General features: G+C 33.6%; 1 protein-coding gene across 1 annotated transcript in view; it reads right to left on the reverse strand.

Moving 5' to 3' along the window:
* LOC129218747 (dentin sialophosphoprotein-like) overlaps positions 1–16,500 on the reverse strand; it is a 30,986-nt gene extending 14,486 nt beyond the window's left edge. Inside the window, exons 1-2 of the mRNA XM_054853071.1 lie at positions 16,050–16,500; positions 9,950–11,563 (exon numbers count right to left, since the gene is read on the reverse strand). Of these exons, the coding sequence (XP_054709046.1) occupies positions 9,950–11,563; positions 16,050–16,500 (2,065 nt within the window). The remainder of the gene's footprint in view (positions 1–9,949; positions 11,564–16,049) is intronic.
* Between the last annotated feature and the right edge of the window lie 1,295 nt (positions 16,501–17,795).

The following is a 17,795-nucleotide window of genomic DNA, read 5'->3' on the forward strand; positions in this document are numbered from 1 at the left end:
ATGTAGGAGGAACATCTCCTTCCGCAAGTAACTGCAATAGGGAACAGCCATCGGCCATCTAGATAGTAAAAAGTCTATTCCAATAAGATTAAAAACAGCGGGGTGTACCAAATGGGGGGGGGGGCGGAGTGGGTCATAGCGCAGACTGCTTCAGTCAAAAAAGGGGATGTTTTTTAAAAACTATCGATTTTTTAAGATATTGTATTGGGGAACAGCCCCCTGACCCCCCCCCCCCAAAAAAAAAACCCTCCCCCTTCCTGTACCACATGAGGGGCTACCTATTTTCCATTGGGGGAGGGGTAGCGCCCTTTCCGCAAGAACTGAATATTAAAACCTGCAATAGGGAAAAGTAAGGGTGCCATTTCTCACTCCTAGTATGCCATCACCTACGGTGATGGCATACTACTTTTCACCTACGGTTACCACTTTTCACCTACGGTGCACGCTGGGGTTAAGGGTGCCAGTTTTTCACCCATTTTAAGGGTGATATTTCGGCACCGAATAGGGTGTCGCTGGTGAACAAGCTTTACACCCTTGAAAGGTGCCAATCGCAACCTGTAGTTTTAACAGTGTACTATTCGTTTTGATTCAAGGGCTTAATAGTATTGAGTGGTCTTAATAATATATTTCTAAAATTAGGCACTAAGATTACGCTATTTATTGATAATGAATCTTTTCTACTACAATGTGACGTTATTTAAGGAGATTCATTGCCTGACAATAAAATAAAATGGTGAGTCTATAACCAAAATTGAAGATGTGTTGGAATGCACTCGGCGTAGGTTGAAGTTTGCCTCCAATAATTTTTAAAAGGATAACCTATATCGTGAGTTAGTAATAAAAGTTTCAATCCCAATATGTTGTCGGATGTTACGTTTTTAGAGGCGGAAGGTGTATTTTATATCAAAGTTTAGTTTCGGATGGCTACTTTCATGATATCTACATTTCTCGAGTTGGCCCAATTCTGTTGCTTAATCAGAACGACCCGAGGAAGTTTAAACTCAATGGAATCACAAAAAGGCTGTTTAAAGAAAGGTGTGACCCATCGCGTAATGGGCAAAATAAGATCAATGCGGTAACTTAAGTCACGACGAAGGAACTGTACTTGACCATTTCGTGACTTTCAAAAACAAGCGATTTCCGATGGCAATATGATCGCTGGTAAATTTTTGTTAATTAACAGTTTCATGCTCGCGTTTTTAGTTACCAAAATAAAATTACTCTCTTTTTTCTGACCAGATTAGAATCATTAGGAATTACATTAACTCATGCGTTCAGTCAATTTCGTTTATATCTTTATTTTCTCTATAAAAGGAAAAGACGCATTTATATATAGCAAAGCGTGAATTCGAAGGAAATATTTGATTTTTCGCAAAATTTTTCATTTTTACGTGGATTAAAAATGAAAAACAGTTGATACAATAATTGAATTTTGGATGAGATGAGGTACTCGGCGAAAGCAAACAAAATGTTATTAAAGTCAAATGATGGGGCAAATCTATTAAAAGAATTACTACTCGACCTCCCGCTTTGTCCGAAAATATCTATCCCTTCTAAGTCATTAGTTCTAGTATCAACTCAAAAGACATTGGGTCCAAGTTCCTGATAGGGAACTTCAATCTCGAAAGACAATCCTTTAAAATATTTCTTAAACTAATTCAGGAAAGATTTAGGAGCTGATTTGAAGACACATTTTAAGGTGATCTCTTAATAATTAGATTATTGATTTCAGTATGAACGACTGAAGTTAAGAATTACCGAGTATTTCTAATGGGTGCTTTAAACTTTTAAATCAGATTTAATGTAAGGAAGGCTTTTACTGAAGTCAGGTGCTGATGTGTACAGGACAGATTAACACTTAAATTCAGTAACAATAAATAAGTATATAAGACATAGTAAGAAAGACACATAGAAAGTAAGAAAGACAGAACTAGAGACACATCGATATGAGTCTGGAAATATAAAATGTATTCAACAATTACCAACTTACGAAACGTTCACATTGTTTATTTTTTGCATGGGTAGACAATTTTGTAATGCAGACTATTAACTAGTTTAAATACACTTAAGAAAAAAAAGAAGTGATGACATGTATCCTGGATTTTGCATCTGTTTTATGGGTAACAGTAAGCCCTCATTGATTCGGACCTTATTAAATCGGACTTCGCTTAATCCAGACAGCCATTTAGATGTACATACTGTATAAAAAAGGCGGGCTAGAGTAGTGATGTATATTTTCAGACCGTATTTTGTAGTTTCGTAATTTTCTCTGATGCAGTTTTATATTTCATTCGCTTGAATTTAAGCTACGATTTTTACTGTGTACAGTAGTTTGTTTGGCTCAATTTACAGATCATTTTGCTCAATCAGTAGTTTTATTAATTCGGATGCCCGGGATCCCCGGGTCGTCCGGGATTTTTTTTTTACCAGAAATCAGTAAACGATGATTTCTAACTAATACATGCGTAAATTTTGTCGATGCTGCTATTGATCCAAAGCTTCTAATTCAAAGCTACAGGCTTCAATTATGGAGAAAAGAAAACAGTACATACACCTTTGGTACAAATATTTCTTTGTTAATTATTTGAAAAAGTAACATTTCTCTCTATCTCACTCACACATACATGTATTTTAAGAGGCCGTAGCCTGTCCATTTCATTCAATTCTTTCATAAGTAAATACAAGCATGTTTTCATTTCATGGGCATGCTTTTATTGCACCACTATCTTTTAGAGAACAAAATATGAAAAATATTTGCGAAACTATCTAGTACCGTACAACCTCGCTAATTCGGATTAATAGGGGATACAGGTCGTCCACATTAATGAAAGTGCGGATTAGACAAAATAATCTGTAAATTGAGCCAAGGTACAAAACCTTCTACTATACACAGTAAAAATTGTATTTTGAATTTCAGAGAATGAAATATAAAAATACATAAGAGACAATTAAGCATAGTTTGTAATACATCATTGCTCTAACTCGCTTTTTGTTTATATAGTAACTGCATCTAAATGGCTGTTCGGATTAAATGAAGTCTGGTTTAATAAGATTCGGATCAATGAGGGTTTACTGTAATACTTTCCAATTCCACATAATCTAAAGAAGCTAAGAGGTACTTACATTAATAAACTAATGACTTTTTAATGAAATTAAGTCATGAGTGTACACCTTTTGAAAGAGCTGATTAGTTTGCTGAAATTTTCCGATTATTTAAAGAATGTACGACTCGTTTAATAAGATATTCCGCAATCCTGAGATTCACAAGTATAAAATCATAGAGTGATAAAGCATCAAGACATTTTATGGATTTACCAAGTTACACAAGTTACAGACATTTAAACATTAATTCAAATAAAGCATTATTTGCCACTAGGGCAATTCCATGGTAACAGACGTATCATTGTTGTACACAGGAGTGCCCACCTAGGGGGAGAGAAGGGGCGGGTCATGATGGAGATTGCGCTATTGAAATTTTTAGGAGGGTGTTTTAAGGGGTCTTTTTTATGGGGGGTATTTAGGGTAGGGGTGTGCCCTTGCTCTTGGGGGATTTAGGCATCCTTCATGGTACAAAACACTTTACCGAAGACCACTAGTATTCTTGTTTCATTGCATGAGCTTTATAAAGAACATGAACTCTACTTCTATGCAATACAATTAAACTTTGAATATTTCCATAAAAAATATTTAAATATTTTTTGGCTTAGTAATGGACGTATCTCCTGAAGCTAAAAAATATTTTCCTAATGTTTCTGGAAATCTTCAAAATTGAATTGCGTTGTGTAAACGTAGAGCCCATGTTCTCCATAAAATTCAAAAATTTAAGCAAAGAAGAGAGAATCTAACATATTAGGAGTCTTTGCAGGGGTTTTTGTGTGATAAATGACAAATTTATTAAAATGAAATTGCCTTCTAATTTCTACTCGACTATATTGCAATGGGTTAAGAGAGTGTGGAACATGACCCTAAAGCAGTTCAGGAAAAGAAAGTTTTAAATCTCTTTTGCTTAAGAAGTGGCCATTTCTTAGAAAAACAGGACGAAAAGCATTCCGAACTCATTTGTAATCTATAGAACTCCCTCTAATCACTTTTAAATTACGTTACCTTTTGCTTCATAAAAAGGGTTATTTTCGCTTGACTTGCTTCAGGGATTCCACCTACCATTTGGGCCACCATTGAAACTTTTTTACTACATCGAAACTGTGTCCTAGGAATATGAAGTAGATCCGCAGTGATCCCAATCAGATTTTAACTCTTTAAGGACGATGGCTCATCCACTGATCTTACCCCTAAAGACGGAGGTCACTTTCGGAACAGCATCTCAAAATCGACTCTTCCGAAGTAGAAAAGCCATTCGGTTTTACGCGGGAAAAGCTGTGCTCCTCTATTGTGAGCTAATTGGGAGGGAAGAGAATTCCCCTTATGGCAAGATTGCTTATCTCATCCGACGCTTTGCTCAAGAATGGGCAGAGCTTGCAGCGAAATTTCTTTTTCTGTTTTTTTTTTTTTTCACTTCCTTTCTTTTCTTTCTTTCTTTCTTTTTTTTTTTTTTAATTTCACCACTTTAATATGATTAAAAAACTATTTTGTAGTTTTAAAATGAGGAATTTTCCTTTTTAGGAGGAACTAGTTGAACAGATTTTTATGCTCTTGTTGTGCAGTAATTGACATTAAAAATAAATTCAAAATTAGACAAAAGACGCTTCCAATCAAAGAGATTTGAATAGTCGCGCAAAGGTTGCGGTCCAATTTTCATTCTCGTCTTACTTTCATTTTGAGAAATATGTAGTATTTACTTATATACTTACTCTTTTTTTGCTAATTCATTATTTAATGCTGCTAATCGCAATCTTTAATAATTAAGTATTATTTTTAAATTAAAGAGCTTTGTTTTCATTAGCAGATGAATAAAATCTTTTAACTAGGACTATTTAGGAATGCTATGCACACACACACACACACGATTACTGAAATTCTGCAGCAAATGTAGAGTATTTTTTAGCATATTAATCCAAAATACTAAAGAAACATACACATGGACGTTTTTAAAACTTTTTATTCCCGCTCTTCTCCATCTTTTATTCCGAAGATCTGCAAAATCAAAGATTAGCACTTTTCAAACAAAACTGACTGACGTTTTTGTATTAATTTACCGGCACTGCTGCTATAATCCAAATGTACGTATTATATATTAGAAAATAACATGTCATTGTATGACGGAGACTAATTGCCTTTTTATCAGGGACATTGAACTTAAAATTTGACGTGTTAAACTAACTGAAAGATGCTCACAGTAACGTAAGTCAATTTCCCTACTTTGCAAGAGAGTGTAAAAACGTTTCTTTACTCTACTGCATACAAAGGTTGGGAATCGCGCTCTTATAAAACTGGTTTTTTTTTTTTTTTTTTTTTTTTTTTTTTTTTTTTACAAAATTACGCTGTTATGGCTTAATGTTAGGACAGTTTTTTACCGTTGTAAAAAAATACCGAAGGAGTTCCTATAATGACACAATGCCCTACCGCTAATCATTTATAATCTACCGAACAAAAAGGGGCATAAGTATTCATTTTATCGCGAGTTTCATCATTGGTGACATCAGTATGTTACTTGATCAGAGATTTTAGCTTATATATATATATATATATATATATATATATATATATATATATATATATGTATGTATGTATGTATGTATGTACACAAGGTGTTTCAGTTAAACGTTTCACTTCTTTTAAATCCTGACTACTCGAAATCATATAGCAATGTAGGGTCGGAAATGCTTTCCAGAAGCGGGAAAAAAAAAATCTTTTAAAGACTTTCATTATTCGTAAATAAAAGAAATGCATTGTTTTGTTTATCAAAAATTTTAAAGAATAGAAATGACAAAACAGCAAATCTATTGCGGAAAAAAAAAAAAGACGACTAAAGTTTCCCACCATACAATTTTGCAGCTAATCACATTAAAGATTGACACGAAATTATATAACATCGCAAGCATGTATGGAGAAAGCTCTCTCCATAATAAAAGTATAGGAAACGCAATTAAACTAAAACATTTATTTGATCCCGACCCGAACAAAGATACTAAACGCTTCTACTCCTTCGCCATTCTTTCCGATTTGTATGTGATAGGGAATAGTACTTGTATTGTACATAAACAAAAAAGAAGAAGGGAGTTTTAGGTTTGTGCGAAACATTTTACCGAAGAAAAATAAAAGAAAACATAAGACTTTTGTAGAAATCGCGAAAGCAGGAGTGAATTCAAAGAAAATCGCCGCGGTCATTAGCGGATCGCTGATAAAGATCTCCCGCGAAAGTTTCCCGCCCTGGTGGTCCCGACTATGTCCCTTCCTTTTATGCGATCCACCCCCTGAAGATACTTCTACCGGCCGTGATCCTCAAAGGACGTTCATCTGACCCGCCCGAAATCGGCCGTGTCGTCCTTAAAGTGTTAATAACGGTTTTGCCAAAGTGACATTAAAAATTCATGTTTGTGAACCACTTGACTGAAAGCAGATGATTGATTGCTCGACACCTGCACTTATTTCAAGATAATGAATCCTCCAAGCAATAAGAACGGCTTTTGAGCAGCATGAGAAAAAAAAGTGACCGTTTTGAGAGCCCTACAGTAACACGCTAGGGCTGAAGGGTCACACGAATAAGTTACATGACCAGTAAATGGCCTAACTTAAATCGCAATCAGATCAGTTTTCTCTTCCGTGTCGTTGGTGTCGAAATTCAGCTGTCAGAAAATAGACTTTGCTGAGGAATGGGACGGATTTCAGAGAATCGTGCAAAATAGGTCGGTCTTGTTTGAGATTTCCTTTTTGCTTCGTTTAAATCGGCAATTTCTAAGAAAGACCGCGCCACGATGTATTTGTCAGTGACTGATGATAATTTATAATATATGTTCTTTTCGTTGATTGAAGACAATTATAACCAATGTACTTTCACTGGCAGATGACAATTTATAGCCTAAAGCTTTTGAATAAAATTTACTTAAATTAAAAGAAAAAACTGATTTCCTTCGAAAATCATGATTTGTTGCACACTCTGAATGCATGAAAGCAAAGAAGTTGTGTTGCATTATTTTTAAAAAAAGATTTCTGTATTTAATAGAACTACTCATTGGAATCAGTAATTTTTACGTTGAAGTAGGGAAATGTGAGGACAAGTGAAATAGTGGGGCAAAATCAAATGGTAAAATATTTTTAGTTTGCTGCGCCACCTATCTAGCAATATTTTAACTATTTTCTTATACGTATAGTTGATTGATTCTATTTGAAAAATAAATACCTCTAAAGCTCGAGGAAACTAATAGTATAACTCATTTTCAAAGTTTGATAAAAGACGTGCGGCAAAGTGAAAAAGTTCGTCTTGTTTATACATTCATTTAATAATAAAATTACTGACATATTTCTTCATTAATACCCTTACACCCCTTCATTTCTTAATTCACTTATTTATTAATTTATTCACAGAAATTTTATCCCCTCATTTATTTTTTCTCATATTATTTTTTCATTATTCGTTTATTGTTTCATTATTTATTCATTTATTCATTCGCTTCTTTATTTATTCGTTCGATGAAAAATATTTTTAATAAGCAAATATAAAATATTACCACAGAAAAACATATTTTCTCTTTGCCCCATACAAAAAAGGGAAACATTTTCCTTTTTTCGAAGGTACAAATTTACTGCCAAAAAATCAAAAATCAATATTTCAATGCAAGTTTTCTGATAAAATACATTGTTCTTTCCTTATGTACTGTGATTTTCAAACAAATGTCCACTTCGTCCATTTTGAAAAAGGTAAGTTAACTATCATGAATCTATTTCACTTTGCCCCACATTCCCCAACAACGTTTTGGTGCATTGCTAAACGAGAAATAGAAGTATTCATTTCGGAACGTTAAAAACTTCATATTTTATATTTGCAAAACTACCAAAATTACAATATTGATTTATGTAACTCTGCTTATTAAACTGGAAAATGAAGATTATATTTGTTCCTGATTAAGACAAGTATATCCCTACTATTTCATTTACGTCCAAAATGTCATAGCTAATGTAACAAATCTTCATGTTTAGTATTTGAATTATGCAGCCCAACCATTAAAATATCAACTGTACAATTTATTACAGCTCTTGCTTATTTGTCAGCTATTGATTACGTATTTATTATTTTATATACGACGCTATTTCAAAGTATAAAATAGTTATATTTTAAAAGAAAATCATAAGCATAATATACTAACAACTTTAAAAAATCCAACTTTTTGTACAGGGTCATTTTCAAATAGTGAAGACGCCTACACAATTAGTTGTAAACACGTAGAATTTTCAAAATTTCTTTGATATGTTTCTTAGTCTTCAGTCTTCACTCACCAACAATTAAGTTAAAAAAAATTACCATAATTGAAGCAGTGAGAAGCAAAGGGGTGCAAGTGGACTTTTTCATGTTTCGAGTAAAACGCGTTTAAAGTTCTGTTCCTAGGTAGATTTTCACTGAAATTTTTTCTAAATGATGCTGTATAGCTGCATCCACTAGACTTACAAGTACCATCTCTTGCTCTAAAACAGAGGTGAGGTTCTCCTACCATTTGTACTGATTATATATACCTAATTTTTTAATTTTGGCACTTACATCCCTTTTGCTTTTCACTGCCTCAATTGTAGTTATAAAATTTGTTTCCCTTTACCTCTTATTTCTTTTTACCCCAACAGACCCTAATTTATGAATGAACTATGGGAGGAAAAGGTGCCTATTTATATTAATTTTGTTGTTAAAAGAGTTGGGACTTATCGCTTTAATCGGCACGCTAATCGGAATTATAATCTGCAACATAACCATTTCAATAATCTAGTCACGCTGTGAGCATGACTGTCCTCTCAGTTTTTGCTCAGCTTTTCCCCCAGGGATTTTTATCTTCATTAGAATATGATAAAGGACACCATGTTGGAATTTCCAATGGCTCTTCATACCAGGAGCTCCATGAAGCAGAACACAGTGCTCTAAAATGGGGGCCAAACGCTATAAAATGCTGCGGACGAAGTATCATTAATGGTATACGGTTTTGTGCACTTAGGGTTGTCATTTTCTTTGAGTACCGTGGTTGTTGTAGACTTGGTTTTGGGCTTCTATCTCCTATCAGAAAAATATTCTTTGCTAATACCAAGCTAAAAATCTCGGAAACCCCCCTCTTTTTGTACATTGTTAGCTTTTTGTACATTGTTAGATTTAATATCTTAACTTTATGCTAAAAATTCGTATTATTTTTCTACGCAATTACTAGTAAAGGAGGTGAGCTTTTTAGTTATTTCTTTACTAAATGCTACACAAAATACTGTAAAGACATCCTCATATATATAATAGCAAATGTTCGAGTAACGCTAAAGACGTCATCAACAATAAAACTCGCGCCACGGCACGATAATTTGATCATATTTTTTGGTAATTTTTGACATGCAGGGAAACGCTTTATTTGGGCGAGACTGAACTGGATCCGTTACTTTAACTGTTCTATTCGTCTACTGTCAACTGTTCTAAATTATTTTATGAGAATGAAGAAACGAAAAAAAGAGGTCAACAATGAACGCTATCTACTGGAGTTTATGGTTACTCCACTGGAGTTAGGGTTGAAATGTCAACTATCGAAATATCACCAACAGGCAATTGCTTCGTTCAAATGTTAAAGCAAATTTTACCCGTCATACCTTGACGGGCGATTTTCTAGTATATTAATAATAATTGAATCATGTAATACATATTAACAAGAAATATAATACTCTGGTTCATATAACGACTAAATAAATCATCGCCGAGAATCATATCTACCAGTGGTTGACTTAAAAAACTATGAAATAAACTCGAAGCCCCAATATTTTTTAAATAAAAAGTTCATTACGCTGTAAACCACAAGAGATAAAGCAAAATTTCCCTTACCATTAGTCTTCAAAATGTCTTGGGACTCAGTTGAGCAATTTCTATCGTTCGATGCTTCAGCAATTGTTTCATAAGTATCATTTATCACAGTACTATTATTAGAATCCGTATAATTCGTATTCTCATCAATATCACGCGTATCACTATCATAAGCATCGTCACCAAGACTATCAGTACGTATAGATTTCTCCCATCCTGGACGAAATTGAACTTGTTTCTTTCGTTGAGCCTCCTTAGCGTCCAATTTTTCACGTTCTACACGGTTTGTATCCTCCAGCTCAAAAATTGCACTTTCGCGTCGTTTTTTCTTCTTCAAAATTGATTTTAGCTCGTTAGAAGACGAAGAAGTCCACGTTGGATAATCCGAAGACAATGTACCCCCACTACTACTACAGTCACTGGAAGATTCATATTTAGTTTCTTGCTTTAAGCTCTGCATTTGCTTTCCATTTGAAGTTGAAGGTGAATAATCATCTTCGTCGTCATACAAGTTCTCATGGGAGCCATTGGATATGGAAAAGTTTGCTCTTCCAACCAAATCATTATCACAGTCAAATTGCTCTGCAGCTATTTCAGGTGTGTAAGATCGATCACAGTTATTTAAATTAATACTGGGAACATAGGTATCATCTGAGAGTAAAGATGACATAGATTTTGAAAGTTCACGAGAGTTTTGCCCTAAGTTAGGACGTAAATCATCAAAGGATTTTCGAATTGGAGGAGGAGAATAAGTAAACTTTGGATCCATACAACTAGCATTAATAACAGTTTCATCATCACTTTCGTCACTAAAATCATAATCAGGATCCGGTATACATACCGATTCTTCTGATGCTGACATTCTTCTCCATCTAGCACCATTTGAATCTTCAGCATAATGTTGTCCAATTTCTGATGAATCATGATTAAATAATAAATCCGGTGATTTTGGACGATGATTATCGGTAAAAATGCGTTGTCCTCCTACTAAAACACTATGAGAGTCACTATAAATACAATTTTCGCTCTGTGCCTTTTTAACTTTAGCTGAAAGTTTTTTATTCGCAATCTGACGAGGCGTTCCACTCGTAGGCGAAGAAATCTTGCATTTACTTTGAAATTTGAGCAACCTAGATTGATTCATTCTAGCAATTGCATTATCACTGAGGTTGTCATCAACATCACTATCATCTATTTCAGTAACAGATGGCGTCTTCGACACTTTTTTGATCAAATCATACGCTGTTACGTCACATTCCAGAATAGATTTTCTGGATATCATACCAGGCTCTTTGGTGGATGCTCCTTTGTTATACGCTAAGCTATATTTGGAAGCTCCTGGAATACATTTCCTATATCCAGACATCCTGCTAGTTGCTTCAGGCTTATTGTCACTGTTCTCGGAAGTTACGGCAGGCTTCAGTTTATCAGGAACTACCATGGTTCTTTTAGCGTTAGGGGGAACACCATTGGAAGATCCATTTTTAGGTAAAGCTGAAGTACAGTTTTTACATCTAGGATGATGATGTCGAGAAGACTTTCCACGTGATGATGGCCCATCATTAGAAGGTCTTCTTCGTCCCATGCATCCACAAGGTAGACGAGGCATCATTTCCCTCGGAGGTAAAGCATAAGCTACAAAACAAAACATTAAATCAAAAGCAAAATCATTAAAAGTTTTTAGATGAAAAGATGTAAATAGAACTATTGATTTTCAGCTAAAATAATTTAAACCTAAAATAAAGTTAGTTTTACATAATTTATCTAAAATATGGTTCGGGAAGTCGAGTATGAATAAATCATTCGGATTTTAATCGATAAAATTTAACTTGAAAAAACTGTCATTAACCGTGATTGATAATTTAATCCCATTTTAAATAGGTCAATTATTTCTAATGTTCATGTTGTTTTTGTTTTGAGGTATTTTACTGGAATTTTAACTTCATAGTCCATTAACAATTTACTTTAAGCGATTTATTCAAGAAACATTTTTGACTTAAAAAGATTTTTTGTATGCACTGACTTTTAATTTTCATACAGTAGATTAGTTTCATGTAACATGGAGCTCTGAAACCTAGCTTAAATTTCATACTGTCTCTTGTCCCGATTAACATTTTTTAGTAAAGCTGTAATAGTGATTTTATCCAATGGATACAAGCTCAATCTATTCTTTTTCAATTTCAAATGATTATTCATAATACAAAAAATAAATAAATAAATAAATAAAAATAAAAAATAAATAAATAAAATAGAAAATAAAAAATAAATAAATAGTTATTCTAAGGTTTTAATTAAATATACGCCTTAGCATAAGCCTACATAATGTAATAACTTAAGCATACTACTTATAAGAGGCTACGTACGCTGGATAATTACCTAATAAAATACCACTTTACCAAATTTGATTTAAATATGTATAAACAGACTGTAATTTTATACAAAAATTAGTTTTCAACTTTTATTTAATGCATTTAAAAAGCATAATTTTTCGCCAAAAACGAAGTTTTTTTACTTTGTATCAATGTCAAACAGTCACTGTTTTAAGAAATGTACCAAGGCCTCGAGTTTGGAAATATTTGCTTCTAAATTATTCTTTATTGCAAATTTCATTTTCTTCACTCGTTGAATCGATTGTAAAAATCCGTCAAATGTCATTTGAAGAACATTTGTTTTATAGCCGTCGTTATGAAATTTTCTTCAACGTATCTAAAAAAAGTGAGTTCAATTCGAAGTATTTTTAAAGCTAGTAAGAAGTTTCGGTATTTGTGAAGAGTAAAACGTGTTGTATTTGCTTTCTTATTTCGTACATTTTGTACTTTCTTTTCTTTTTTAATTTTTTTTAAAAGCTAATGATTTTTTTACCTATTTAGAAATTTCGCTTTTCTTCATGAAGTTTCCTTGAAACAGGACAAATTCTAGTGAATCCATTTCAGAAACGTAGGAATTCCCCATTCAACTTGACATATTAATCCCCAGATAATAATTAAAGCAACACAGTCAACTAGTTTACTACTTATCCGTTAAAAGGAAGTATATCATAACATACGAATACATCATTTTTCGGTTAAATATTTGATGAAAGCGAAAACGTGCCTAATTTTTGCTATTTTTGCTAAGCTACTAGCCATACTTGATGAATAAAATGTCATTAAATGAGGCATAAACGAGTGAACAAAGCGTAACATGCTCAGGTTTACTGACTTTTTACATTAAATACATTACATGCTTTAAGTAAATCAATGGACTGTTGAATCTTATGCACAGAAGAACTGCAGGAAGTTTGACTTGTGAATGTTGAAGCAATGCAATCTGGGTTTTAAATTATAATCAAGAACTATAAAAAAAAAGATCATATGTTTAACTTTTGGCATTATAAATCTATTCAAAGTAAAGATTAATAAAATGCATTGACCTTGTAATGCTTCCTATTTTTCTTCATCTACATGATTCAGGAGAGTCAGTGTTTTAAAAGTCAGTATCACACGAGTGATTCAATGAAGAGTCGACAAAAAAGCTTTTACATTTGAAGGGCTTGGGGCAGAAATGTGACAAGCCACAAGGAGTGACTTTTCGATCAAAATTTTGTTTCTCATAACTAAAATTGAAATAATCATGACAATGGATTATGTCATTCGGAAAAAAACAGATCTGGTTTTAGTATTGCAGAATATTGAATGAATGATACATTTAAAACGACTACAAATATTTTTTTATGAGGTGAAAATTGACCTACTGAAAATTCGTATCATGTGGCTTATCACATTCTAGCCCCGAGCCTTTCATTTGTTAACAGACATGTTTCGTCCATTAGTTAACTACGAAAAATTCAGTATAGCTCATGATAAAAAACAATTGCACAAAAATGGAATTGGAAATTGGAAGAGTTCATTTACAAATGTGTGATGGTATTCTTTAAGAAATACCTTAGTTTATTTATCCTGCATTTCTAGTCACATTGCTTACAACAAAATGCTAGATGTTGAGAATAATTCATAATAAATATTAAATTATTGAAACTTGTAGAGCTAGAAATATTTGGTACGTAAACTTTTAGAGTTGAACGATTAAACACGCATTTAAAAGTGGTCTTCGAATGTATGGGCGATGTTTAAAGATCTGGGAATTTCGCTACCGAAATTATCCCCCTTAGAATTTTAAACACTGTACTTAAATCCTCCTGTTTCTTTTGGACCTACGCATAGAATTGCTTAAAGATTCTCTTAAAAATATCGTTGCATGAAATCCTGATTCAACCTTTCCCTAAAATTTAGGTAGAAAAGATTGGCTTCCAATGTGACATTTCAAGTGCGCAAGCAAAATTAAATAATCTTATGAGAAAAGCTAAGAATCTCAAAGCCAACGTATACATGTATAAAAAATCTTCCAACATACTTAAAAAAAACTGAATATACTTTTTTTGAGGCTTTAAGAAATCTTCTTCTCGGGTGTAAAAGAATGAGCTATCTATAAACCGGTATTCGACAAAATCAACACAAAAGAGCAATGCATAGACGAACTAATAAAAACAAAGGATTAGCCAACAACAAGTGAAAAGTAAAAACGTCTAAATGAACAGCCCCAAAACGACCACAAATGAAAACAAGATAACTGATTCAGAACTAAACGAGCATATTTCATTTCTATCAGCTAAATCTCTACTTTAGGTAACTTAGGTCGCAAATAATTTCAAACATACCTTTTTCACCATTAAAACAATTTTCTGAAAACAAAATATGCCTTTTATGCAAAATATATTTCAATTAATTCCACCTGCTACGAGCTCCAGGATCGTACACAATGATACACTGAGTAAAAGTTAGTAAAGGGCAATTTATTCACCGATTTTTTACTCAAATAGAGAACTGTCTACGAAAGCAGTTGTTCGTGCCTTTTCAAAGTGAACCGAGCAAACACAACAGCTTTTAAATGTATAACTAGCCGACCCGTGTGGAACTCCACACTGTGCTTCAAATCGTTTCATGTGGCATTTCAATCTTTAAAAATTTCAAAGAAAGAACATTACGAAGAAGAATCGAATAAAGTAAACGTATTAAAGTAAACGGGAAAAAGGAAACGCACAAAAGAAGGCAGGTAATTTGAAGACATCAGCAACAAAACCTCGTTAAATACAATGCTGTGATAATGTGATCATCGCTCACTTTTTGGTTGTACGTATTTTCAATGCAAACATAAATATAAAGTCTGACTGAGTGACTCGTGAAAAAGCAGTAATTGTGCATGTGAAAAAATGGGGTGTGGCAAATACAATTCTGCCTATGAGAGTCTCCGACGAAAGAAAAGAAGATATATTTATTGGCACAGATTCGAACTGGAGCCATTCTGATTATCAGCATGACACTCCAACCAATTGAGCAATTTCGCTTTCGTTTTCGAATGCTATTCATTGAAGCAATGTAATAAAAAACAGCAAAAAAGTTTTTTGCCAAAAAAAAAAAAAGACCATGGGTCTATGTTTTGTCATTAACCAGCATGATACGCTTTGAAATTATTCGTAAAACATAGAATTTGATTAAGGAATAAGGAAGATTTCGCGCAGCGATTGAAACAAACATTCTAGAAATAATAAATAAGATTAAAAAGAAGTGTCATTATTTTTTGAGTTTTGACGAAACATCTTCTGTTTTAAAACACGTTTTACTTTATAGAATAAGAAATTGAAAAGGGAAAAAAAAGGGAATCTCGGTGTTGGTTTTGATCAATAAACGAGTGAAAGCTAAACAATACGATCAGTTTTGAACATTCTTTTCAGATGACTGTGTAACTACAAAATTAGCCACAAACAAATACTATTTCTTCGAAAAAGAGAGAATAAACATTTTTTTTTAAAGCGCATGAATATTTTTAGCCATTTCACGCAAGTAGAAATGTCTAATAGTCTTTAACCTATCTTTAATGCAGTTTGATCTACACGAATAAACCGGCACACAAACTTCAGATTAGCATATCGTTTTGGAGATTAAGTACTTAGATTATTACATCGTGATAGAAATCTGAAAAATTAAAAAAGAAGAAAGGGAAAACTTTTCCTTTTAATGAAATAAAGATAGAAATGCCATTGTCCTCTTGAAAGTATCAACGAACTCAAGAAAAGCATTCATACCTTCTTTAGGAACATCTTCATACAAGGTTTCCCGCCATTCATAAGCTTCAGCAGAGTATACAACATCCCGATGACACCCTCTATTGAGACTTCTCACCGATGCGTACCACATGTCAGAAACGCCATAAACAGCATGGTAATGGGGTACTCGTAGAGCCCCATAAATAGCACTTGTGGAATGAGCTGAGACTGATCCATACTTGTCCTTATAATGCTTAGCATACGTAGCGACATCGAAATTATCAGACTTTTTGGCGGAGTCTTTGCCTTTTCTTTTTGGAATAGCAGGCAAGTGCCGTTTGAAGCGATTGAGAGCCACAGCCTGCGTAGGGGGTTTTGACCAGTATTGATGGATGGCTTGCTCGTGGTGGAGACGCCGATAACGGTCCTCCATAATAGCTCCACGAGTTCTGGTCAGTGAAGCTTCAATTGGATGACGAATGGTATCCATCAGCTACGTTCTGAAAAATGAAAAAACTTTTTAATCATGGGTATTTTTAAGAAAAATGCTCATAAAATAAATCGACGCTCAACTCTTAATACGGGCGATAAGGCTTGCTGTAGAGAACTGATTTTGTTTTTTTGATAAAACTGTAAAATGGTGAACATAAAATAACATGCATTTCAAGTGTTGTGAAAATTGATTCAGTTGATTTTGTGTAAAATGGTGGGATACATGTTTAGATCTTAGAGCAGGAATTAGTAACTGAAGGAAGCAAGTCCAATCATTGCCTTAAGAAAAGCTGATACAAAGATCCCAAGTCACGTGATTCAACTACGACGAAGAGACGACACGTTTTGCGTATATCTAATGAAATAGATCTGATTTCTTACAATACTTTATTTCAAATGCTATCAAGTGACTTAGAATCTTTGCTTCAAGAATAAAAGATTTCACTCTTTCCACCTTTTATTGCTAGTTTATATGGTCCACAAGAGCTACAAAGCAAAATCTGTTTTCCAAAATTTGATAAACTTACTGTTCAAATCAAAAATATTTGGATAATTAATGACATTTGATCTTCAGTTTAAAAGCAGAAGCACGACACTATATCTACCTTGACGCAGAGTACCAAGCATACTAGGTAATCAAACAATGAGGGCTTCACGTTTGCTTTACCACCTAACCGGAACATCTGCCTTGCACCCCAGGCCCCTTTAGTGTCGTAAACGAGATGGGCTGAGTAGATCTTGGCCCTCATGGGTTGTTGTGCCACTGAGTTTAGTTTAGCTTATGACACTATGCGAATAAAGGTGTATTTATGATATTTTCGAAAAACAAAAAACAGTTTATCTTTTAAACAATAATTTGTTTTTGAGCAAATACAAAAATTCTGATGCCTCAATACGAGAGCAAATGTAGTTTACAAACTATTTGCATTCGATAGTTTATAAAATAAATTTCGAGCTAAAGCGTCATTAAAGGGTTAGAGTTATGAGTTCCGTTACTGACTGTAGAAAACTGCAAACAATCTTCATTGGTCGTTAGCAGATATAGAAAAATTGGTCGCTAATATGAAGTCAGAGATGTAGCTAAGGTCTTTTCCAAGGTATAGAAATACATCATGTCACGTTTTAGAGAACTGAAATTCATTTTGGAGGAGGGGAATATACGAAAACAGTACTAAAATACCTAATAGAGATTAATTCCATAAGAAAATAACTTTCTATGGATAAAATGGAAGATGACAGGAAGAGTTATGTACCTACTGTTTTGGATTTTTAACCTTTAGCATATTTGGTAAT

Source organism: Uloborus diversus, chromosome 3 (genome assembly GCF_026930045.1).
Source record: "Uloborus diversus isolate 005 chromosome 3, Udiv.v.3.1, whole genome shotgun sequence".
NCBI classification, from domain to species: domain Eukaryota; kingdom Metazoa; phylum Arthropoda; class Arachnida; order Araneae; family Uloboridae; genus Uloborus; species Uloborus diversus.